The sequence below is a fragment of the Mauremys mutica genome, unplaced genomic scaffold (genome assembly GCF_020497125.1).
Source record: "Mauremys mutica isolate MM-2020 ecotype Southern unplaced genomic scaffold, ASM2049712v1 Super-Scaffold_100120, whole genome shotgun sequence".
Taxonomy (NCBI): domain Eukaryota; kingdom Metazoa; phylum Chordata; order Testudines; family Geoemydidae; genus Mauremys; species Mauremys mutica.
In genome coordinates, this window is record NW_025423273.1 from 778437 (window position 1) to 804642 (window position 26206).

The 26206-nt window shown below is 51.1% G+C and overlaps 1 protein-coding gene across 1 annotated transcript in view; it reads right to left on the reverse strand.

Moving 5' to 3' along the window:
* Positions 1–22437, reverse strand: part of LOC123359409 (maestro heat-like repeat-containing protein family member 2B) — an 87266-nt gene extending 64829 nt beyond the window's left edge. The window contains exons 1-2 of the mRNA XM_045001079.1: positions 22249–22437; positions 21836–22182 (exon numbers count right to left, since the gene is read on the reverse strand). Of these exons, the coding sequence (XP_044857014.1) occupies positions 21836–22182; positions 22249–22437 (536 nt within the window). The remainder of the gene's footprint in view (positions 1–21835; positions 22183–22248) is intronic.
* Positions 22438–26206: the final 3769 nt, after the last annotated feature.

A 26206-nucleotide genomic window follows, 5' to 3' on the forward strand; every position in this document is an offset into this window, starting at 1 on the left:
GATGTGGGCATACCACAGATTTATACACAGGCAATATATTTCTGTCTCGCTAGCCATCCCTTTCCGAAGGACTTCCCAACATTTTGTTGGCTTTTTTGACTGCCGATGCACATTGAGTAGATGTTTTCAGAGAAGTATCCACAGTGACTCCAAGATCTCTTTATTAAGTTGTAAGAGCTAATTTAGACTCCATCAGTTTAGATGTAGAATTGGGATCATGTTTTCCCATGTGCATTACTTTGCATTTATCCACATTGAATTTCATCTGCCTTTTCGCTGCCCAGTCACTCCGTTCGGTGAGATCCCTTTGTCACACTTTGCACTCTCTTTTGGATGTAACTAATTTGAGTTGGTTTGTATCATCTGCAAATGTTGCCACCTCACTGTTTACCTCTTTTTCTAGATCACTTAGGACTATGTTGAACAGTGCTGGTCCCAGTACAGACCCCAGGGGGACACCACTATTTACCTCTCTCCATTCTGAAAATCAGACCCTTTCGTTCTTGTCTTTGAACCAGTTACCTAACCCAGAGAAGACCTTCCATCTTATCCCATTTTGCTTCAGAGCCTTTGGGGAGAGACCTTCTCAAAGGTTTTCTGAAAATCTAAGTATATTATATCCACGGGATCACCTTTATCCACATGCTTGTTGACTCCCTCGTAGAATTATAGTAGATTCGTGAGGCATGATTTTCCTTTACAAAAACCATGTTCATTCTTCCCCAATGTAAGCGGGGGCAGACTCACCCGGCGGCACCTCCTGCTGGTCGTCTTGGGAATTAGCTCTCCAGCCGTCAGAGCGCCCTCTGCAGGCTGGTGATCCACCTTACCACAGCTGGCCCCCTGTTCCTCCCAGGACCCCGGTGCCCCTTTTACCCTGGCAGTACCCCCTGGCAGTACCCCCCCAGTTCTGGGTCTCCCCCTCCCAGGGGAACCCCCACCCACTATCCCCACTTCACCTCAGTCTTGGCTACTGCCCAGTCTCCATCCAGCCCCCGTTCACTGGGGCAGACTGCAGTGTGAGCCACTCATCACAGGCAAAGGGGTTTGGACCTGCCGCCTCTGCTCCCCCCTGGGCTGCCCCCTTGCAGCCCTGCACCTATTCAGCCTATAGTCAGGCCTGCAGCCTGGGGCTTTCCAGGCCACAGCTCCCAGCTCCTCTGGCCCTTCCCCAGCCCTGCTCCCACTCTACGTGTCTTCCTTGGGTCCCTGCAGCCAGGCCCTTCTCTCGCTACAAGCAGAGGGAGACTGACTGGGCTCCTGGCTCACAGCCTCTTATCGGGGCCAGCTGGGCCTGACTGGGGCATGGCCACAGCTGAGCCTGCTTCCCCCAGTCAGCCCAGGCTCCTTGCCCCAGCCCCAGCCCTCTCCTGGGCTGCTTCAAGCCCCGCAGGGCAGGAGCAGGGAACCACCCGCTACACCCAGCAAATTCCGTTCACCGATGTGCCTAATCAGTGGGCTCTACAATTCCACCCAATGTGCCTGGTACTGACGTTAGCCTCAGTGGCCTGTAATTGCCAGCTGCGTCTCTGGAGCCTTTTTCATACACTGCTCCAGCCAGGGACTCAAGGCCGCCCCAGACTTTCCCTTTCTCTTCAGGGAAATCAAGTTCAAGTTCTACAAGGAGCTAAAGAAGCCTCAACCCCGCATCTGAATTAATGTCACATTTCTCACTGCCCGACACAAACAAATGTCATTTCAATCCCAGGTGAGTCCACTTCAGTCATTCCTCCAGCCCCATTCCTTCCCCCTCCTGCCTTAGCTTAGGGCATTGCGCCACCCTGTGGGCATTTCATGTCCCTCCTCAGTTTCACATACAGACACAATTTCCTTTGCTGTTCAACGAACAGCAAAACCTTTCTGTGTCTCTAGTCTGAGCCAAGGCATTCAACTCCATTGAAACCTTCTCTCCTGCAATGGCAACGGTCAGACAGAGGGGACGTGGCCACCTTCAGCCCTGAGAGTGAGATATTCACTCTCCTCTTTCTTCAAGCTGCTGCTGTTAGTCCATAAAACATGTACCATGGAATAAAAAGCTGAGTTTACTCCAGGGTGAGGAAAGAAAGGAGCCACAAACTCCCTGAAAAATCTCTGTGCCCCAGAGAGAACCTGCCCCTGCTATTGGAATCATTGATGTGCTTCAGCTACAATGGGGAAAGCATCTGCTCTCATGGGGGTATAGCTCAGTGGTAGCGTGTTTGACTGCAGATCAAGTGGTCCCTGCTTCAAATCCAAGTGCCCTCTAATAAGCCTCTCCTTATTCTTTTATTTTTTTAAAAAAAGGGAAAACATTTTGATTACCATTCTCCATTATGTTCAGGAGCTCCACTATACGGGGATGCTTGAAATGAATGTAAACACTCAACATTTCACTGTCCAAATGCATAAAAACCTAGCAAACCTGTCCATCAGCTGAAATCAGTTCCAATCCTCTAAGTGTCTAGTTTATGTTTTCATCAATTAAACAAAGGGATCATATGAATGTACATTTGCAGATCCCTCCTCTCCAGGGCTGTGCTGTGCAGAAGAACAAGAACCACATCCAGTTGGGGTTCAGGAGTCTGACGAGCAAAGGCAACTTGGTGCGGGCTAAAGTCACCAGCACTTTGGCTCCTTCCCATTCAACCAGCAGCTGGGCCCCCAGGACAAGGCATGAGAAAAAGACAGTGGCGGTGAGCAGGAAAATAGCCACCAAGAAGCTGGTTAAAGCTGTCAAGATCCCCAGGGAGGTCACCATGCCCATGTCTAGAATGTAATGACTGCAGCGGGGACCAAAAAGGCAGAGAAAAGCCCTCAAAAGTTCTAAGTGGCCAAGCCCCAGAAGGTGATCACAATCCTACCTAAAATCAAGACAGGATAAGGCTAATGTCATCTCCAAAGCCAGGGCTAAGAAGGTAACACTGAGAAAGAAGTGGAGAGATTTCCATTGGGATGACTCCTGCTCCCCTAATGGCTCTGTTATGAATCACCATGGACCACCCGGAGAGATCAAAGTCCTGCAGGACAAACAGACCCATGGACAGTATAATGAAGTGGTGGCAGTGGGGGGAAGTGCTGTGATTTGTGTAACACCTGCCAGGTGAGTGATGCACTGACAGGGCAGCTGCCCATGAGCTCATTCTCTTCGATCTGCTTCTGCTGTTATTTCAGAGCCAGCACTAGCGGGAGTGTGTCCCTGTCACTTCACCAGCTCTAGAACAGGCTCTGTCTGCAGCCCAGCTCTGATTAATCCCACTTGTTAATGTATTCCTACTGCGATACTTTCCCAGTTCTCTGCCTCATTCTAACATTCCAGTCAGAGACTGAATATGGGGAGGGATGGACTAATTTGTGTGACATTTGGTAAGTTGCCATCGTATGTGACTGAAACCTCTGCTGGAGGTGGGCAGGAGCCTGTTACACACATAAAATAGCTAAGCTTTCCCAAACTACCTGCTACACATTCAAACCTTCCTGTACACACACAATAGAAATTGGGGCTCTGAGAAATGGCAACTTTCCTTTGACACAGATCATTGTTTTCTGTACTTCCAGAGGCATTGAAATAGAAGCACATTACCTTTAAACAGCTGCTATTTAACGATCAGCAGCAGAGCCTCTGTAAATTTGCCACCCATAGAGCTGATTGTTTCTAACTGCAGGGTTAGCCAGACCATTCAGTAACATTATCGCTCTGTTCACAAAGCCTTTGGTTAGTGACGAATCATGAGACTTATCCCTCCCTGCTGTAATTGCACTGACTCCAGTGTCTCTTTCCCCAGTTCTGGTTCCAACAAAATAAACAAATTAAAACAACCTTCAGAACTAACATGCTGTGGGAAAGTGGAAATGTTGATAGCTCAAATAATTCAGTTTCTTCTGTGTCTTGTGTGTGTCTATCTGCTGTGTGTGTGTGACCGGTGGGGCTTTTTGTTTGCTCCTGGCAGATTCAACCCTGTCAGATTTGTCTGTGGGGAGGGGCCAGAGAAAACAGACCCCCTGGCCTTCGAAGTTGGGGTTAGGCAAAGGAATAACAACCCTGTCCCATAAAAAACAAAAAATGTTACAGAAACAGTGGTAGAAACAGTGATAGAGAAACTGGTAAATAATCACAGTGCCCAGGCTTGAAGTAATCGGAAACACAGAATTCAAAAAGCAAAGCTCAGGGGCTAACTGGGGTTTATTCTCCGAGCTGAGCCATGTGCTATAGCACAGGGAGCACATGTGCTATAGCACAGGGAGCACTGTTCCCATCCCACAACGGGGGAAAGGAAAAGGATTCTTAGGTTCTAGCACGGATGGAAGGAGGATGGTGATGGGGAATAAGGGAATTCCTCTGACTTACCCTAACTACATCTGTCGTTGCAATGGGTGAAATGACATTTTCCCCTATCCCTGCCCTGTTCCTGCTCTTTGTTATAGTTCAATATAGTTTAAGTGCGGAAATTGATAATCAAAATATCTGCTCCCCAGCACAACCTGAAGCAACATCAGAGCAACTGGGAATGAAACAATTTGTTCCCCAAGGGAGAACTCGATGACTAACAATTGCTGTGAAATGGGGGAACAGTATAACCGTGATGCTCAGGGTTTGTTCAGAAAAGGAAAAGTGATGGAGTTTAGGTCAGGTCAAGGGGAAAGCTAATGGCAACCACTGCACCTGGGCTGCATCTGCACTACAATTTTTTACATTAAGATCACTCACTTGAGCAGCCAACGCCATGTACAGCCCTAGTGGATGTCAGGCACAGGTAGTTATTGCCTCAGTGTAGCTTGTTGGGATCAAACCTCTCTCCCCCCACCTGGAGGTGATGAACATTCCTGGCAGGAGGGACACACACTCCTACGACTCTAAAGGAATGGAGTTGATAGAAAAGATCACAGGACTGAACCCAAAAAAGGATGAGCTGCAAAAGGCAGAAGCAGGCAACTGATCTGGTGGAGCTGAGAGACCACGGTGAAGATGGTACAAAAATCACTATGTGGGAAATGAGCAAATGTGATTTAAAAAAAAAAATTTTTGGCCAACCCTAGTCAAGGGATTTATTACAGTTCTCTCTCATGTGGATTTTCTGATGTGTAATGAGGCTTGAGTGCTGATTGAAGCTTTTCCCGCACTCAGAGCATGTGTAGGGCTTCTCCCTGTGTGGATTCTCTGATGTAAGGTGAGGTCTGAACGATTAAAGAAACATTTCCCACACTCAGAGCATCCATAAGATTTCTCACCCATGTGGATTTTCCTATGTTTGATAAGGTTTGAGCTCTGATTGAAGCTTTTCCCACACTCATAGCATGTCTAGGGCTTCTCTCCTGTGTGGATTTTCCTATGTCTGATAAGGTGTGAGCTCCGATTGAAGCTTTTCCCACACTCAGAGCATGTGTAGGGCCTTTCTCCTGTGTGGATTATTCGATGTCTGATAAGGGCAGAGTGGTGCTTGAAGCTTTTCCCGCACTCAATGCACGTGAAAGGTGTCTCTCTTGTGTGGATTCTCTGATGTGTGATAAGGATTGAGAGCTGATTGAAGCTTTTCCCACACTCAGAGCATGTGTAGGGCCTTTCTCCTGTGTGGATTATTCGATGTGTGATAAGGGCAGAGCGCTGATTGAAGCTTTTCCCACACTCAGAGCATGTGTAGGGCCTTTCTCCTGTGTGGATTATTCGATGTCTGATAAGGGCAGAGCGGTGCTTGAAGCTTTTCCCACACTCAGAGCATGTGTAGGGCTTCTCTCCTGTGTGGATTCTCTGATGTGTGATAAGGTTTGAGCTCGAAATGAAGCTTTTCCCGCACTCAGAGCATGTGTAGGGCTTCTCTCCTGTGTGGATTCTCTGATGTATGATAAGGGCAGAGCTCCGATTGAAGCTTTTCCCACACTCATGGCATGTGTAGCGTGTCTCTTCCAAGTTGATTCTGTTGCTTGTTATAAAGTCTGAGTGGCTACTAAAGTTTCCCTCTGGCCTCCCCTGAGTCTCACAGGCTTTTGTTTTTCCTGGGAGTGCATAACTCCCGGAAACATTCCCTTTGGATCTTCCTGATAAAGTTCCATGTGGTTCTCCTTGCTCAGCATCTTCCTGAGGGGGTTTCTCCTCCTCATTCTGACTCACCATCCCATCACCTGATGGGAGACGGAGAGAATCCAGACATAGATCACTACCTGCACCGGAAAGAAAGAAAATCTCAGAGAGAGGAATGGAAAAAGGGATGAACAATCCAAAATATGTGTGGGAGAGATCAAACCTATCAGGGGAAAGTGAGATCAGGGAGCGACCTGCTGCCAGTTGTCAGTCAGAATAGGAGGGAAGCCATGAGTGACATCTGCCATAATGATTCCACGTCTGCAGGGAACAATCCTGAACTTGGAGAGCTCACAGGATCTTTGTATGGCATCCCGAATGTTTCCTGCATTCACAGACAGTTGTTGAGTTGGTTTAACCAATTCCTCACCTGTGAAGGCAGCTCTTGGAAGCACTTCTTTCTCAGAGCCCTGGAGGTCTGGGACCCACGGCTCTTCCCCTCGTTCCAGCTGGGAGATCACATCAGGTTTGGAAATTGGAAACCCTACTGCAGGCAAAGAAAATAAGGGAGGTCAGTGGAATTTGTGGGAAACTTGTCACAAAGAATAGCCCATGGTTTTAACCCGAGCTCATTTTTAGGAAGTAACATCCCAAGGCCAGCTTCCTTGGCTCAAAGTGGCAGGAGAGTTATTATGATTATAAATCATATGAATTACCTTAGTGCTAAGGAGCAACTAACAGTGGGTCCCCATTGTGCTAGGACAAGTACAAACCCAGAATAGTAGATGGCCCATGCCCTGAAGAATTTACAATCTGAATAGACAAGACACAGAATGGGGGAAGGGATAGACCCCACTGTTAGAATAGAGATATTCAGGCCTACCTGTAAAGTCTATAGTTTAAGAACTTAGGTGTATTTTTATCACTTAGCTACTTACAGGAGTATGAAAACAAAGAATCAAAATCTCAGTCCGCCTGTGTCTGGGCCTTCTTTCACTGTGACAGTCTGAAGCCTTGTTCTTAGGCTAAGGCCTTTGGCTAAGCAGCAGGGGCAGCCATAAGCTGGGAAGCGAAGGGTCACATCCTCACATCCCAAACCCGTCACACTGAAATAAGGTGCTATTGGGCTGTTAGGAAGATGATCCTGTCCTGATAGTGCCCATCACCACCAGATAAAGAAACAGATCTTAAAATGCTTAAAGAAAACCTAGTTTGACAGCAGCCTGTCTGGCAAGAAATCACTTCTCAATGCTTGTGGTTGTGAAACACTCATTTCTGTATTGTTTTATCTTTATGGCCACCACTTTTACCTTGTTAATCAGTCTGGTTCTCTAATTGTTTCTGTCTGCTGTATAATTAATTTTGCTAGGTGTAAGTTAATGAGGGTAGTGGGAGACAATTGGTTAGAGAATTACGTTTCAATGTGTTAGGATTGGTTAATTAAATTTCAATACAATGATTGGTTAAGCAAAGGTATAGCTCACAATATTACTATATAAACTGAGTCAAACAGGATGGGGAACAGGAACAGGGGACACAGGGTAAATGCTCTGCGGCATCAGAGCTGGTAAGGGGGACACGGGGAAAATGCTCTGCGGTGTCAGAGCAGATAAGGGGGACACGCCGCCGAAGACCCCAGGCCCCCTGAATCCTCTGGGCGGCCCTGGGTGACAGTCATTCCCTTGTCTCTGTCGGGTATTCCATTGATGTAGGCTACTCCCAGCCAGTCCTTAATGACCCATTCATATCACCCCATGACAGCTATGTGAGAAAACACCTCATGTCTCCTGATCTTTAGAATCATAGCAATACCAATCACAGCAGGAAACTGAGGTGTGTATTGGCATCATACAAGTATCACCAAAAGTCCCACCTCTGTCTCAGACAGACACACTGCTCACAGCCCCTGGAGAGAAAGCAAAGCACAGGAACTGTAAACACAGTGGCGGACAAGCTGCAATCCTCACACCCTGGTCAAACAGGAGAGGCATGTGGGTCCCTGCCCATAGAGAGGGGCTGGCTACAGGCCTGACACCTGAGGGGCCATTCCGTGAGCAGACCATGGAGGCAGGTCAAAGGCTTCGCTACCCCAGAACTGTGACATCGCAAAAGCACATTTTGGGGAATTAGGAAATCTAGTGACTCAGGGGTAATGGGAGGGAGAATTAAACTCCCCCAGTGTGAGGAGAAGGCTGGGGAATTACACACTAACATTCAGGAGCAACAGCCCCTAATTCTTCCGGAAAAGGAGGGACCGGCTCAGAGATCCAAGGAGCCGGGAGGGAAGACAGCTTGTGGCTGCTGCTGCAGATGGGGAGAGGGGGGACAAGACTCTCTCCAAACTCTCACTCTTCTTGACCCCGACCTGATTTTACGATCTATGACCCAGTCTCACGTCTTGTGGGCAATTTCATACTCGCTAGAGGTAACACGTCATGATCAGAGTATTGCTTATTAGCTTGGAACATGCGTGGAGGGGCAAGGAGGTGAACATAAAGAAATGGGTTATTAAGGGCAGGTCGACGCTACAGCCGGGATTGACGCTCTGAGATCAATCCAGCCGTGGTCTATTTAGTGATACGATTTAGTAAACGTAGCCTAAGCTTGCTACAGTTCAGGGCCTTATATTAAGTTGAGGCTTTGTGAGAGTGGTTATGCTGAAGTCTGGGATTTACCTGAGGTTTGGGTATGGATTTGGGGTTAAAGGTCTGGGATCCCCCACAGCTCTAGATCCCCAAACCTCTCCTCCCTCCCACTGACCCACCCAGCCCACTTCCTGGGTGCCCTTCCTCCACACTGCCCTCTCCTTCTTCCCATTACTGGCAGCTAGCACCACCTCCCGGCACCTTGGGAGCTTCTTCTGTTCCCTCCTCGTCTCTCATTACCTCCTCCCTCCCTGCTGCCTGCTAGTGTATGGGAGAGAAGGAAAAAAAGGGGGACAAAGAAACTTGTCAAACTTGGATGATGAATAAAGTTATTACTGTTCAGGTTCTTTAGAGACCCCACAGCTTCTAATAACCCAGGGGACAGGACTCCTTACCCAGCGAGGTCACCATCTCATAGTTCTCCTGCATGACATCCCTGTAGAGGGCTCTCTGAGTGGGGTCCAGCAGAGTCCATTCCTCCTTGGTGAAATACACAGCCACCTCCTCGAAGGTCACTGGCCCCTGAAAGAGCAAGAGTCCAACACTCAGGACCTGCTGCCCCACTCACAACCCCACTATTCACGGAACAGCAGCACCAGGGAAATGGAAGCTCCGGGAGGCACATGTTAACAGAGTCCCACCCCATCTTGCTTAGAGCAGCCGGGAGGCATCAGAGGGTGGAAAGAGAGAACCTTTGTGTCTCCCAGCTGACAGATGGAGGCAGGGTCTTCACATTTATCACATAGCTAATAGCCAGAGCTTAATATAGGAGATGGGGCTGTCTCTGGACCCTACTGGTGGCTCTCTGGTAGGAATCCCAACACTCTCCAAATAAAACATATGGAAGAAAGGGGGAAGTCAATAGTAAAGAATCTAAGTTAGAAAGTCAGAATTGTAGAAAGCTGGCAAGGGAAGCTATCAGAAATCAATGATCAACCAATGAAAATAAGAAGGAAGTTTTTAAAAGTACAAAATTAATCCTAACAATGGTAGTGTACATTACTAGATGGAAATGGCAGAATCATCAAAATAATGCAGAAGAGGTAAAAATGTTCAATAAATATTTCTCTCCTGGATTTGTAGAAAAACAGATGATGTAACTCATATCATAAGATGTTGACGCTGACAGTCTTTCCATTCCAAAAGTAACTCACGAGGATGTTAAACAGCAGGTATTAAAGTCAGATGTCTTTAAATCAGTGGGTCCAGATAACTAGAGTTTTGAAAGACCTGCTGGAGGAGCGTGGTGGACTGTTAATGTTGATTTTAATTAGAACTTGGAACACTTGGGAAATTCCAGATGACTGGAATAAAGCTAATGCTGTGCCAATATTTAAAAAGTATAAAAGAGATGATGCAGCTAATTACAAGTGTGTCAATCTGAAATCGATACTGGGCAAGAGAATGGAGCAGCCAATACTGGATTTCATTAACAAAGAAAGGAGGGTAATATAATTAGTACCCATTAAAAAGGTTTAGACACAATAGATCCTGTCAAACTAACTGGATATCCTTACTGGATGAGATCAAAAGTTTGGTTGCAGCTAATAGTACTGATGTAATATATGTAGGCACATGAGTTGCTTCAGCACAATATTTTGACTAGAAAGGTACAAAATACACACGGCATACATTAAATAGATTAAAAACTGGGATTGTAAATGGGGAACCACGGTCGAGTGGATTTCCTTCTAGGGGTTCCCACAAGGATTGGATCTTGGCCCTGTGCTATTTAACATTCTTATCAATGACCTGGAAGAGAATATAAAATCATCACCGATAACGTTTGCAGTTACCACAAAGATCGGGGGTGGGGGTAACTAATGAAGTGTCAGTAGGTTCAGGCTCCAGCACTGGGAGTCTGGGAAGTTTTCCCATCCCTGGCTGGGGGGTTATTTCCTGTTCCACAAAGAGGGGAAGTTTCATTCCCTACACTTGTGCCTTGACATTAGGACCTATCTGACACTACAGCCCATATTCAGCATAGTGGCAGGATTATAATATGATTAGGACATGAGGCATTTTGTACAAGATGAGTCATGTGCGGTGTCACTGGAAAAGTTATGATTTACTGAATATGATTATCCTACCTGTGTGCATGGATCATGTTTGTATCTGAAGTTATGGATATTGACTCTGTATCTGTCTTTCAAATGTGCTTACTCTGGGTAACAGCCACAACAAGCCTTTCAGGCACAACAGTGAAGAAGCTGGACAGTGCTGATGGTTCAGCAACAAAGACATGTGACCAGACCACATGACAGTGAATTTCATTTTGGTACCTGTATTTTTCCACAAACTGGACTGGGAACTGAGTTTAGAACAAAGGGTTCCTGCCATATGGAAAAGCTACATAAGGTGGGGTGTGACATAATCTCTTGGCCTCATTCCCCACACAAGAGAACTCCTGGAAACACCTGAGGAACAAAGACTGAACTGGGGGATGTGCTGGTCCCAGGGTAAAGGGATTTCTACCTTGTGTATGGAAACTTGGTGGACTGCTTGTAGCATCAGTCAGGGTGAGAAACTGCTAATTCAAATTCTATCCATCTAGTATGTTAGGCTTGGTTAGAGTTTTTGGTTATTTGCTAAGTCATCTGCTTTGATCTGTTTGCTAACACTTATCGCTGGGGAACTGGCTGTTGTCGTCTATCTGTCCTTGAGTGGCTCAGGTAAAGCGCTCAGGTAGCTTAGCTGGGTGTATGGCGCCACCTGCTGTCGTGTTGGGTGATAACAGGCCCTGGAGAGGCTGGCTGAATCTCCAGCAAAGCCGTGTGAGAAGGGCCAGCCCAGCTTGAGGGTTAGAGGGCACAGCGGTTCCCAGAACCCTCCCAGACTGCACCCCGGGGTGACAACCCATCACACCCTAAATTACATAAGTCTCAGCAGGTTTGTCACATCCTGTCCCCTCCCTTTCTCCACCTGAGATATTTCCTGCCTCCCACCACCTCTAGCAGCTCCCACCAGTGGTGAGCTCCAGCCAGTTTGCATGAACCAGTTGTTAAATTTAGAAGACTTTTTAGAACCGGTTGTTCCGGGATAACCGATTCTAAAAAAGCTTTTAAATTTAACAAAGGCTCGGGCAGCTGCCCATCCGGCCCCCGGCCCCAGCTCACCTCCCCCTCTCCTGTGAACGCTCCGCCCTCCTTCTCCTCCCCCTCCCCTGCTTCCCGCAAATCAAATGTTTGCGGGAAGCCTGAAACAAGCAGCAGGCAGGTAAGCCGGGCCGGGGGTGGGGGACAGCATGCGCGGCCCAGTCCGGCTCCACCTGAGCAGCTCCACCTGGCCCCGGCCAAGCACCCCTGGCTCGGACTGGTCCCGGCTGAGCGGCTCAGATCCGGCCCAGCACGGGCCCCGCAGCACCGGTCCCGGCCTAGCGGCTCCAGCCCAGATCGGGGAGTCAGGTCCTGCGGCCCAGTTGCAGTCCCGGCAGAGCGGACCCAGTCCTGGCCCCAGGCAGTGTGGTAAGAGGGTAGGGAACAGGAAGGGGGTGTTCGGTGGGTTGTGGGGGGCTGAATAGGAGTCGGAGTGGTCAGAGGGCAGGGTACAAGGGGGTTGAATGGGGGTCAGGAAGGAGCAGGGGTTGGATGAGGTGGTGGGGGGCAGTCAGGGACAGAGAGAAGGGGTGGTTGGATGGGGCAGAGGTTCCAGGGGGGCATCAAGAATGAGAGGAGGGGTTTGATGGGGCGGCAGGGGGCAGTCAGGGGATGGGGGGGATGGGTCAGGGGTCCCCGGGGGGGGGTCAACAAGCATGGGGGGTTGGATGGGGCACGACCCCTAGGGGGGCATGACCCCCTCGTGAGGTGAGGTTGGAGGGAACCTGTTGTTAATATTTTGGCAACTCATCACTGGCTCCCACCCTCCTATTTACTGCTTCTCTCCCTCCAAGCAGAACCCACCACCAGCTCCCTGAGAATCCCTTACCTGAGCCAGCTCCATTGCAGCCATTTCCTTCCCCCTGGGAGGATGGGATGATCTGAAGCAAAACATGGACGTTAATCTGTAGCCTGCCAGGGCGAGAAGGGCAATGTGAGAGAATTCAGACAGGGTTTCTGTCCTTTCCACATGTCGATTCCCCCCAGCTTTGTTCCCTGCTAATGGACACTCTAGGTTCTGCCACACTGTGAAGCACAGAGTGACCTTATCCCAGTACAGGCCTAGCCCCCTCCTACCAGGGCGTGACCCTCTGACACATGGTGAAACCCTCCCAGCAGCAGAGTCTCTCTCTTACACTTATCAAGGTTGCAGGCGATACCAAGCTGGGAGGGATTGGAAGGACTTTGGAGGATAGAACTGAAATTCAAAATCATCTGGAGAAACTGGAGAAATGGTCTGAAGTAAATAGGATGAAATTCAATAAGGACAAATGCATAGTACACCGCTCAGGAAGGATCATTCAGTTGCACACATACAAAATGGGAAATAACTGCCTAGGAAGGAGTGCTGTGGATAGGGATCTGGGAGTCCTAGTGGATCACAAGCTAAATAGGAGTCAACAGTGTTGCAAAAAAGCAAGTATCATTCTGGGATGTATTAGCAGGAGTATTGTAAGCAAGACACGAGAAGAAATTCTTCCGCTCTACTCCGCACTGATTAGGTCTCAACTGGAGTAGTGTGTCCAGTTCTGGGGGCCACATTTCAAGAAAGATGTGGACAAATTAGAGAAAGTCCAGAGAAGAGCAACAAAAATGATTAAAGATCTAGAAAACATGACCTATGAGGGAAGATTGAAAAAAACTGGGGAAGACTCAGAGGGGACACGATCACAGTTTTCAAGTACATAAAAGGTTGTTACAAACATGCCGGAGAAAAATTGTTCTTCTTAACCTCTGAGGATAGGACAAGAAGCAATGGACTTAAATTACAGCAAGGGCGGTTTAGGATGGAGACTAGGAAAAAAACTTCCTAACTGTCAGAGTGGTTAAGCACTGGAATAAATTGTCTAGGGAGGTTGTGGAATCTCCATCACTGGGGATATTTAAGAGCAGGCTGGACAAACATTTCTCAGGGATTGTCTAGATAATACTGAGTCCTGCCTTGAGTGCAGGGGACTGGCCTAGATGACCTCTTGAGGTTCCTTTCAGTTCTGTAATTCTAAGAACCAAAGGCCAGAGAAGAGCAGAATCAAAGGAGTCACTCTGGGGATTCTCCCTGTCACTGTCCCCAAGGCAGCTCTCTCAGGTTTACAAAGCTGTTTGATGCTCCAGCCTTTATACAATCTCTCCTGGGAGTGCCCCCTTCATGGGCTGGGCCTAGTTTTAGCCTTTGGGAAGCGTGACCCCGAGGGCTCTGAGACTGGGCCTTCTTGCCTCAGCACATCTTGTTTCTTTCTGTAGCTCCCCAGTGAGTCCAAATGAGTAGATACTCCTCATACAGACTGTGAACATAAGAACATAAGAGCTGCCCACTGCATCAGAGCAATGGTCCATCTAGCTCAGTGGCCAATGCCAGGTGCTTCAGAGGGAATGACCAGAACAGAGAATAATCAAATGATCCACCCCGTCACCCATTCCCAGCTTCTGGCAAACAGAGGCTAGAGACACCATCCCTGCCCAGCCTGCCTGTGACACTGGCAGATGAGGTGTTAGCTCTTGCAAAAGTCCCCATGTCTTCACTGAACAGGGACAAATGCATCGCTGGAATCAGTCTGACTCACCTGTGTTAGTATTAGGTATTAGGATTATAAGAATGCGCTTACACTTTATTGAATGCTTGTGAGTTGCTGCCTGGGTTAATATCTGACTAGTTGCATTGAAAGCCTCTGTGGCTCTGTAAATCACCAGACAGGAGAGAGACTTTACTTAGGTGAAGTGCTGATTGGCAACCGAATGCATTACACCCTGCCTGGCAGGAAATGTTCATCAACACCAGATAGAATATTATGGGATGTTAAAGACGACAAGACTGTTGTTGTGCTCTTGACTTCCCATTAGCTGACTTTGCAGCTCAGAGCACATGGCAGGAAGGGGATAAAAAACCCCATACAGAAGGAACTGATGATCTGTATGCTGCTTGGACTCGGGGGGGGGGGGGGGCGCCGCGGGGGGGGTTTATAGGCATAAGCACAAGATCCCCAGCTGATTAGCCTGGGTTAGTCCTAAAGAATATGCAGAGCTTGCTTATTATAGAAGCTTCTATTACCTTTTGAAATTTAAGACTGTAACTCGTCTGCATCTATAGGATTACCTGCTTTAACTTCATAAACAACTCTCCTTTCCTTTTAAATAAGTCTTAATACAGGTTATTACAGGACTGGCTACAAGTATTGTCTTTGTTGCGAGATCTAAGATTCAATTGACCTCAGTAAGTGACTGGTCCTTTGGCATGAGGTCAGGCTTGACAAAGCCCTGGCTGGGATGATTTAGTTGGGGATTGGTCCTGCTTTGAGCAGGGGGTTGGACTAGATACCTCCTGAGGTTCCTTCCAGCCCTGAGATTCTATGATTCTATGACTGGCAGTAACCTGAACATGGCTGTGATTCGTGGGGTAAGGCAGTGGTTCTCAACTAGGGGTCCTGGGCCCCCTGGGGGCCACTAGCAGGTTTCAGGGCGGGCGCCAAGCAAGGGCAGCATTAGACTCACTGAGGCCCAGGGCAGAAAGCTCCAGTCCCAGCGCATGGGGCTGAAGTCCAGGGCCCTGAGCCCCACCACCCGGGGCTGAAGCCAAAGCCTGAACAATGTAGATTTGTGGGGCCCCTGTGGCACGGTACCCCAAGAGAGGAAGAAAGTGCCCTGAGGACGCAGCCAGAGGGCTGAGCCCTGACACACGACTGGCTCAGAGGGTCTCTGCAGTCAGGAAGGGCTCGCAGCGAGGGAAGCCTGGCAACTGATGGCTGGAGGGGTGAAGAGGTTTGGGGCATGGTGGGGGAAGAAGCGTCTGGGACTGGATAACCTGGGGCTGGGCAGTCTCCATAGGGGACACTTGCTCCTCCTGTGCCCTTTCCACACCCTCTTGCGAGTCGAGAATGACCACCCTGTCCCCACCCCCAGCGGCAGCCGTGTCTCAGGACTCTCCCCAGTTGCACCCACTAACTCTCCTCCCATTTGGGGTATAGCTTGGGGCAACAAATTCCCACCAAGATGAACCCAGCTGGCTGCTGCCTGTTCTGGTGCCACAGGGGCCTCTGGTGGGTGAAAGGCAGAACTGTAGCACTTCTCAGGCAGAACGTATCTTCTTCAAGCCAAAAAAAGAAATTCTGCGCTGGACGTGAATTCTGTGCGTACGCAGCAGTGCAGAATTCCCACATGAGTAACTCACACCTGGCATAAACATAACCTGCTCACTCCCATCTCTTCTCCCTATGTGTCGAGTCCCAGAGCTGCTGCTGTCATTAATGCACACAGGCTTTCACTCCCGTTAGCGCTGGCAAGACCCAATCCAGTGACAGAACTGAACCCTTATTTTCCTACCACATGGGACAGTCTCAGCTGAGGGGGAGGTGAGATGGGGAGCGGGTACAAAGGGGAAAGTTGTTGTACCCATGTTGGTCCCAGGATAGCAAAGAGGTATTTTTAATTGGTTCTAAAACAATTACCTCCCCCACCTTGTCTCTCCAAGAGATCTGAAAGTGGCAGGAGGAGACAAACAGGAAGACAGAGCTCAGGACTCTAAACCAAACATTTCAACCCCCTGGAAGAAACTACATTTCCCTTCTGCCCCTGGGTATGTTTGTATCCTCTATGAGGGACCACCCCATTCCCCTCACAGCAGCAACGGGAGACTGCAGCCAGCCCCAGATAGTCTTTCCCAATCCTGGGATGTTTGTTGTGACAAAGATTGTGTGTGGTGGGTGCACGGGCTGGGTACAGCTGGACTGATCTGCAGATTGGAAAGTCAGGGCAACTCTAACACAGCTTGGGGGCTGTGGGCAGGGGGAGCTGTTCTGGAGCTGTGGGCAGGGGGAGCAGTTCTGGAGCTGGGCCTCTGTCCTCTCTAGCTCCCATGGCAGATGGCTCTGGCAGCATCAACTGGGTCCACCACTGCAGGGGAAGGTTGGGGTCGTGTCTGAGATCAGGGTGACAATTGGAGGGGGGTCTATGCCCAAGAATGGGGGATGGAATTCACCTCACCACCCCTCTGCAGAGCTCAGCAACTAGGGCTTTATCCAGTGAAGTGAAATTCACTATGGGTGACTCTGAGTCAGCCACTGAGAGCTCCTTGTGCCTTCGGTTCCACACTGGCCACAGGAGTTTACTCGTTCTCCCTCCCCAGACTGCCGGGGGCAGCCAGGGATAATTAGTGGGTTATGGGAATTAGAAGATGAAAATTCACTAAGAACAATGATATTTGTGTGTTTATTATTAAATCCCCAGACACCCACCAATCCCCATCCTCCTTCCGATGAGCTATAAATATCTAAGGGACTCAGCTACTGATCCTGCAGTCAGTTCCTGCCCTTCCCCACTTTTTAAAGCAGCACTTTTAAGAACAGGGCAGAGAAACATGTAAATACTTTGAACCAAATTCCAGAAGCTGCTGAGCATGGAGAAGTTAAAATGAAACCAAGATTCTGTCTCTCCAAGGACCTAGTGCAAAATAACAGACGCTCCTCAGAAATCTGAAATGGCCACTTCATAACTGATAAAATGTTATTAATCTGTTCACTTCTGGGAATTACCACTAAGAGAAACAACCCAGTGACGGTGATATCCTGAGGAAAAGATCTCATTTGTCTTTAGATCATACCGATTCGTAATCTGGAACGATATACACTAAAATGCCTAATTCGTAGCCCTACGGCAATTGCCTGGTGTCACTACAGGGCAGAATTAAGGTTGGTGCCTTAGTTGTGAATTTCCATCCCCTAGCATATTGCAATTGCTGTTAAGTGGGTTTGACAAAATTCATTGTGTCTATTTCTTTCTTTTAATTTCAATAGATAGCGATATTTATTTTTAAACCCTTTTTACAACGTTCACAATTTCAATGTTCAGAGCTGTGGGAAGTTATGGGGGTCGTCAGACAATTATTTAATAACAGTAACTGTTGAGAGTCCAAAAGCCAAATCATATAACTGTTCAAAGAGAAATTGTCAATGTCACACCCAAAATATACAGTGTAAATATTCTTAAATCAAACTCCACTTTCTCCAGAAGCATTTCTGTATATTACCTATATAAATATTTTTTCATCTGTGTATGTACAGTGAAATTAACATTTACTGCAATTTATTCATAAAAATCCAATCCTGTCAAGCATAATTTTAAGTAATGAAGTACTTGAAGTCTTTCACTTCCTAGACTGGAATGTTTCACTTCAGGATAATTACACCCTCCCTGTGATGTATTTCACTCTCAGTACCGTAACCCTCTTGTGATGTAGCTCCTGTCTAGGAGCTCTGCTGAAGCCAGTGGCATTATGATCAGGTGACACTGACATGAGCAGACACACATGGGGGAGGGGGAAGGATGAGGTAAAAGACGGTTACTCACCGTAGTAACTGTTGTTCTTCGAGATGTGTTGCTCCTATCCATTCCAGTTAGGTGTGCGCGCCGCGCGTGCACGGCTCTTCGGAACATTTTTACCCTAGCAACACCGGCGGGCCGGCTGGGCGCCCCCTGGAGTGGCGCCGCTATAGCGCTGGATATATACCCCAGCCGGCCCGTCCGCTCCTCAGTTCCTTCTTGCCGGCTACTCCGACAGTGGGGAAGGAGGGCGGGTCTGGAATGGATAGGAGCAACACATCTCGAAGAAACAACAGTTACAACGGTGAGTAACCATCTTTTCTTCTTCGAGTGATTGCTCCTATGCATTCCAGTTAGGTGATTCCCAAGCCTTACCAAGGCGGTGGGGTCGGAGTGAGATGTGGCAGAGTGTAAGACTGCGGAGCCGAAGGCTGCATCGTCTCTGGATTGCTGCACCAACGCGTAGTGGGAAGCAAAGGTGTGGACAGAAGACCAGGTGGCCGCTCTACAGATGTCCTGGATGGGGATATGGGCCAGGAAGGCGGCAGACGAGGCTTGTGCTCTCGTAGAGTGAGCGGCGAGGCGGTTAGCTGGTACACAAGCAAGCTCGTAGCATGTGGATACATACAGTGACCCAGGAGGAAATCCTCTGAGAGGAGACCGGCTTGCCTTTCACACGATCCGCCACCGCTACGAACAGTTGGGGCGAGCGTCGGAAGGATTTTGTTCGCTCTATGTAGAAAGCAAGGGCCCTGCGGATGTCCAGGGTGTGAAGCTGTTGTTCCCAACTTGAGGCACGCGGCTTCGGGAAAAAAACAGGAAGAAAAATGTCCTGGTTCAAATGGAAGGCCGACACCACCTTAGGGAGGAAGGCCGGGTGTGGCCGAATCTGAACTTTGTCTGCATGAAAGATGGTATACGGTGGACCAGCCGTCAGAGCATGAAGCTCGGAAACTCGCCTCGCTGAGGTTATGGCGACGAGAAAAGCTGTTTTCCACGACAGATGGAGCAGACTTGGCCAAGGGCTCAAAGGGGGCTCTCATTAGCCTGGTCAGAACTAGATTCAGATCCCAGGACGGGGTAGCGTACTGGCGGGAACAAGCGATCTAGGCCTTTGAGGAAACGGGAAACCGTCGGATCGGAGAAGATGGACTGGTGACCGACGGGCAGCCAAAAGGCGGATATGGCCGCTAGGTGCACTTTCAACGATGAGACCACGAGACCTCGCTCCTTAAGTGACCAGAGGTAGTCCAGGATCGTTGGTATAGGGACGACGAACGGATTCAGGTCTCTCTGATCGCACCAGAGTGCGAAACGCTTCCATTTCGCGAGGTAAGTCGAGCGAGTGGAGGGCTTCTTGCTCTCTAGCAGGACTCGCTGGACCGCCACCGAACAGGCACGCTCCGCGTGGGTCAACCACTCAGGCACCAGGCTGTAAGATGGAGGGACTGCAGGTCCGGGTGGCGGAGCCTGCCGAAGCCCTGCGTTATCAGATCCGGCCACAACGGGAGGGGAATGGGATCCCGGACGGAGAGCTCGAGCAGCAGAGTGTACCAGTGCTGCCTCGGCCAGGCCGGAGCGATGAGTATGAGGCGGGCCCTGTCCCTCCAAAGCTTGAGAAGCACCCGATGTACGAGCGGGAACGGAGGGAAGGCATATAGGAGGTGACCCGTCCAGGAGCAGAGGAATGCGTCTGACAGGGAGCCCAGGGCGCGACCCTGGTAAGAACAGAACTGGTGGCACTTCCTGTTCTCTCTGGAGGCAAACAGGTCTATCTGGGGAAACCCCCACCTCCGGAAAATTGTGTGCACCACATCTGGGCGAAGGGACCACTCGTGGGAAAGGAACGACCTGCTGAGATGGTCGGCCAGCGTGTTCTGCACCCCTGGAAGATAGGACGCTACCAGGTGAATCGAGTGGGTTATGCAGAAGTCCCACAGGAGCATCGCTTCCGTGCAAAGCGGGGAGGATCGGACCCCACCCTGCTTGTTGACATAAAACATTGCCGTTGCGTTGTCCGTCAACACCGCTACACAACGCCCTTGGAGACGGGAGCGGAAGGCTTGACACGGGAGGCGAATCGCCTGCAGCTCCCTGACATTGATATGTAAGGAGAGCTCTCGGGGCGACCAGAGACCTTGGGTGTGCAGGTCGGCTAGGTGCGCCCCCCCACCCTAGCTCTGAAGCATCCGTGGTCAGGGTGACGGATGGTTGAGGAGGGCGGAATGGGACTCCGGCACACACAACTTCTGGGTCCAGCCACCAGGTGAGTGAAGCGAGGATCGGCTTCGTGGCCGTGACTACCATATCCATGGAGTCGCGGTGGGGCCGGTACACTGACGCAAGCCAAGTTTGAAACGGGCGAAGGTGCAACCTCGCGTACGGAGTGACGAACGTGCACGAAGCCATGTGCCCCAGGAGGCGGAGGCAGGAACGCACCGTTGTTGTTGGAAAGGATTGTAGGCCCCGAACTAGGGAGACCAGAGACTGATGCCGAGGCTGGGGCAGGCAGGCCCTGGCCAAATTGGAATCCAGGACCGCTCCGATGAACTCCACCCTTTGCGATGGAGTCAATGTTGACTTTTCGGCATTTATCATAAGTCCTAGGTGCTGAAACAGGGCTAGGATCGTGGTCATGTGACCCGCTACCAGTTGGCGGGATGGTCCACGGACCAGCCAATCGTCGAGATACGGGTAGACGTGTATCCGACGACGGCGGAGGGCCGCGGCAACCACTGCCATACACTTGGTGAAGACCCTCGGCGCTGTGGAGAGGCCGAAGGGTAGCACTGCAAACTGGTAGTGCGTGCTGTTGACCATGAAACGCAGGTAGCGTCGATGGGGAGGGTAAATCGCGATATGGAAATACGCGTCCTTCATGTCGAGGGCGGCAAACCAGTCTCCCGGATCCAGGGAGGGAATGATAGTCCCCAGGGTTACCATGCGAAACTTGAGCTTGAGCAGGTACCTGTTGAGCTCTCGGAGGTCGAGTATGGGTCGTAGACCTCCCTTCGCCTTGGGGATTAGGAAATATCGGGAATAAAATCCCCTGCCTCGCATATCGCTCGGCACCTCCTCTATGGCACCCAAGCTCAGCAGAGAATCGACCTCTTGTAAGAGGACTTGCTCATGAGAGGGGTCCCTGAAGAGGGACGGGGTGGGTGGGTGGGAGGGCGGGAGCGAAACAAACTGAAGATGGTAACCGGACTCTACCGTGCGTAGCACCCAGTTGTCCGTTGTAATCTGGGACCACGCCGGGAGGAAGCGGGAAAGACGGTTGAAAAATAACGGGGAAGGATCCAGTGAAGAGACTGATGGGCCGTCCTCGGGCGTCCCATCAAAATGCCTGCTTCGGCCCTTGAGGGGCTTTAGAGGGCGCCTGGGACTGGGTACGCCGGTTGCCCGATGGTCTACGGCGGTTCAGTCTGCCTCTGCGTCCATTATCAGGCCGCGACCTAGACTGATTAAATGGCCGATAGGGCTGCTGCCTGAAGGACCTCCGCTGGGTAGCAGGCGTGTGCATGCCCAGAGTGCGGATGGCAATACGGCCATCCTTGAGGGTCTGGATTCTGGAGTCTGTCTTCTCCGAGAATAGGCCCTTGGTATCGAAGGACAGGTCCTGCAAGGTATACTGGACTTCTGGCGGCAAGGTGGACAATTGCAGCCAGGAGATCCTCCTCATGGTCACTCCTGATGCCAAAGTCCTGGCTCCGGAATCTGCAGAGTCCAGTGAGGCCTGGATGGAGGACCTGGAGGCTTTCTTGCCCTCTTCTAGCAGGGCTGAGAACTCTTGCCTGGAGGATGTGGGAATCAACTCCGTAAACTTAGAGAGGGCCACGAAGTTGTCGTATGCATAGCGGGCAAGGACAGCCAACTGACTGGCTATCCGTAGTTGAAGGCCGCCAGCCGAATAGACCTTACGGCCCAATAGGTCCATCCTGCACGCATCCTTGGACTTTGGCGCTGGCGCGGGCGGCCCATTCCTCTCCCGGTCATTCACCGACTGCACAACGAGGGAGTCTGGGGCCGGGTGCGTATACAGGTACTCGTACCCGGTCGGGGGCACGGAGTACTTTCGCTCCACGCCTCGAGCAGTGGGAGGGATGGACGCAGGTGATTGCCAGATTGTAGTGGCATTTTTCTGAATAGTGCGAATGAAGGGCAGGGCCACTCGCATCGGGGCCTCAGCTCCAATCACATTAGTAACCGGATCCTCGTCCTCAGTGACCTCTGCGACCGGGAGGTTGATGGCTTGTGCCACCCGACGGAGGAGGTCCTGATGGGCACGCAAGTCAATCGGTGTGGGATCCGATGATGAGGACCCCGCCACCGCCTCGTCCGGCGAGGAAGACATGGAATGGTCCTGACCCATGGCTTGTAGCTGTGGTTCGTCCATGGGGTGCGAAGCCTCCGCCTCTACGGGATGTTCCGCCGGTACAGGTGGCGGCGGAACCTCAACCGGAGGTGATGGAGGGGGCCTGCTGACAGTGGCTTCCGGCACCCTGTGGTCGGAGGGCCTGGGTCACTGGAGGGAGGGGGCGCCTTGAGCCTCGTGAAAGGCCCAGGGGGTCCAGAAACCCCATTGCTGTGGACCGTGGTCCTGTCCTTGGGGGTCTGCCCGGTGATCTCCACTGCTGCCCTCGTGCGAGGCGACCGACGGTTGGCGGGAAGGCCACAGGGGGGCAGAGGCGTTCAGGGACTGCGCCGTCGATGCCGCTAGTCTGTCCGTGGACGGTTGCCGGGGACCGGTGCCGATCGTCGCGGTACCGGGAGCGAGAGCGGGACCGTCGACCGCGTGAGTACCGGGAGGTCGACCGCGATCTCGACCGTCGTCGACGGGAGCGGCTCCGAGAACGGTGACAGGAGCGGTGCCGGGATCCAGACCTTCTTCGGTTGCCGACGGTCCGGAGGACTGGGACCGGGATCGCCTCCGGGAGTGCGACCGGTACCGCAATGAGGAGCGGTACTGGGACTGCGACCGGCGCCGAGAAGGAGAGCGGTACCGGGATGGTGACCGGTTGCCGGGACCTGGATCGGCGTGAAGGTGACCGTCTCCGGGATCGGGAGCGGGACCTGGATTGCCTTCTATCCCGTCTGTCAGGGGAAGGAGGCCGTATCATGGCCGGCTTGCCCACTGACTGCACAGCCCGCACCGGCGGTGCCGGGGGCCGGAGCCTCTGTGAGCTCTATGAGCTCCCTCGCCGTCGAGAACGTCTCGGGCTGTGGACGGGAGAGGCAGCTCGACCACGGTTTGCACTGGGGAGCACGGAGGTACCGGACTCAACGGCCCTGTCGGCGCCGGAAGTCGACGGTACCGCGCACGGTCCGTGCGCTGTCGAGTTTGGGTACCGAGGGGGCCCGACACTGGCTGCTGGACAAGCGGTCTCGATGCAGCAGTCTTCCCAGACTTTGGCTGCGGCTTCCGTTTCCCCGATGGTGAGAGGGAACGGTGCCGGGGCTTCGGTGCCGGTGGCTTCTTAAGAATCTGGTACCGGACCGGTCACGGACCGCTGGAGTGCTCCGTGCCGAGGACGACGGCGGAGCTGATGGTGTTGGCACCGCAGGGGTAAGCGCCGATTCCATTAGGAGCTGCCTCAATCTAATGTCCCGCTCCTTTTTCGTTCGAGGCTTGAACGATCTGCAAATCGGGCACTTATCTGGTCGATGGGCCTCACCAAGACAACGCAGGCAGGAGTCGTGAGGGTCCCCAATCGGCATGTGCCGCTGGCAAGCCGCACAGGGCTTAAACCCCGGTGTCTTGGGCATACGCCCGCACCGGACGGGAAAAGAGGGGCTAAGCCCCCCTAATTCCCCTTAATCTACCTAACTATTTTAACTACTATATACACTAACTACAAAACTAGAACCGAGGTGAGCTAGGGATGTGGAGGACAAAGGAGCACTCCACTGTTCCAACGGCCGTCACGGGCGGGAAGAAGGAACTGAGGAGCGGACGGGCCGGCTGGGGTATATATCCAGCGCTATAGCGGCGCCACTCCAGGGGCGCCCAGCCGGCCCACCGGTGTTGCTAGGGTAAAAATCTTCCGAAGAGCCGTGCACGCGCGGCGCGCACACCTAACTGGAATGCATAGGAGCAATCACTCGAAGAAGAACATGGAGGCTACCAGAGCTGAACGTGGCCGTAAGAGCAAATGCTCTCTCAGCCTCTCCTCTCTCCCACCTCCCAGAGTCAGTAATTCTGAATCGTTCCCTGAAATCTAAATAGCCCCAGTATGAGAGACAGTGATTAACGCAGGTACCTTAGGGGCTGCAGCGCCAACCCCTGCCTGCACGAGGAGGGTGAAGAATTGCAGTAGAAATGGGTTAGGTTGGGAGAGGGCACAGCTGATGGGGGACTGGGAGCTGAGTTGACCAAGAGGCCAGAAACTCATGGGGGGGGGGGGGGGGTTGGGAGAAGAAGTCAACAGGAGTGGGTAGAGGCATTTCAGTGTATTTTCTTCATTAACCATTCTGCCATGTAGACTCAGACTTTAAAGGTCAGAAGGGACCATTATGATCATCTAGTCTGACCTCCTGCACAAAGCAGGCCATAGAATCCTACCCATCCACTTCTATAACAAACCCCTAACCTACGTCTGAGTTACTGAAGTCTTCAAATTGTGGTTTGAAGCCCTTAAGCTGCAGAGAATCCTCCAGCAAGTGACCCATTTGGGCTTTGGCTACACTTGCAAATTTGCAGCGCTGCAGCAGGGTGTGAAAAAACACCCTCTCCAGCGCTGCAAATTGCGGCGCTGCAAAGCGGCAGTGTGATCAGAGCCCCAGCGCTGTACATTAATCCCCACAGGGAGGTGGAGTACGGACAGCGCTGGGAGAGCTCTCTCCCAGCGCTGGCGCTCCGACTACACTTAGCGCTTCAAAGCACTGCCGCGGCAGCGCTTTGAAGTGCTAAGTGTAGCCAAAGCCTTGGAAACTTTTCATTCACATCTAAACACCTTGGAGCTAAGTTGGGTTGATGCATTTCCACTTACAGTGGTACAGTTGTAATTAGGTGCTTAATCAGATGCTCATGCAGCACAAAGCAGTCAATAATGGGTGTGCTTTCATTCATTAACTTGACTGTGTGCTGTGCATCGCCTTGAAAAAAAGATGCTGTGAGGGAGTGTCAAAATTGTAGGCATTAAGAAATGGTAAGTAGGTGTCAGTTCATTTCTCATGTGTTTCTCTCCTAATTTTAATGTCAGTTTTGAATCAGTATTAATACCATGTTGTTTTAACAGAAGTAAGGTCCAATTTGTATAATTGTTTGCAAGATTTCATTGGATATTGTGAACCAGCCGTCTTCACCTTTTATGTTTTCAGATTCCTAAATACACCCCAGCGCACCTCTCCTGACAGACTGCAGGCCCTGGCCGGTGATTTGTCAATTGGAAGTGACAGAGGAGGAGAAAGACCTGGGTGTATTGGTTGATCACAGGATAATTATGAGCTGCCAATGTGATGCAGCCGTGAAATAGGTTAATGCAGTCCTAGGATTACATCAGGTGAGGGATTTCCAGCAGACACATGAAAGGGTTAAGTACTGTTATACAAGGCACTGATGAGACCTCATCTGAAATACATCTCTACCTTCTCCCCTTAAAGTCTGTGAGTCTATCAACTGTGCCTTGCGTTGCCCAGACACTGATCGGCGATCAGGGCCCCATCCTGCTGCCACATGGCAGAGAACCTGACTGAGATCAGCACCCCCATTGTGCTGGGCACTGCACAGACAGAGAGGGACAGTCCTTGCTCCAAAGAGATCACAATCCAAGCAGACAATGGGGAGGAGGAAACCAGAGAGGGGCTGTGACTTCCCCCAGGTCACCAAGCAGGTCAGGGACAGAGCCAGGAACAGACCCCGGTAACGCCAGAGGCCCGTCACCCGCAGCTTGGAAAGGTCCCCAGACCCCACTGTATTCGACGCTGCATGAAGAGGTGTTTTGTCCATGGATGCACAGGCTGCCTTGGCAGGCAGCTCAGGCTGCGGTCCCTGCACACAGCTGGGGGTGGGTGTCCTGGGTCAGGAGAAGTCAGTGTTCCAGCCCCGTGGGGCTGTGCTCCTGGCTCATACCTCCAGCACTCACTGCTGCCCCTCCCTTACCAGCTTCACTGTTCAGCCAGCCCCAGGCCTCAGGGAGGTCACTGCCCCCCATCCCCCATCTCCT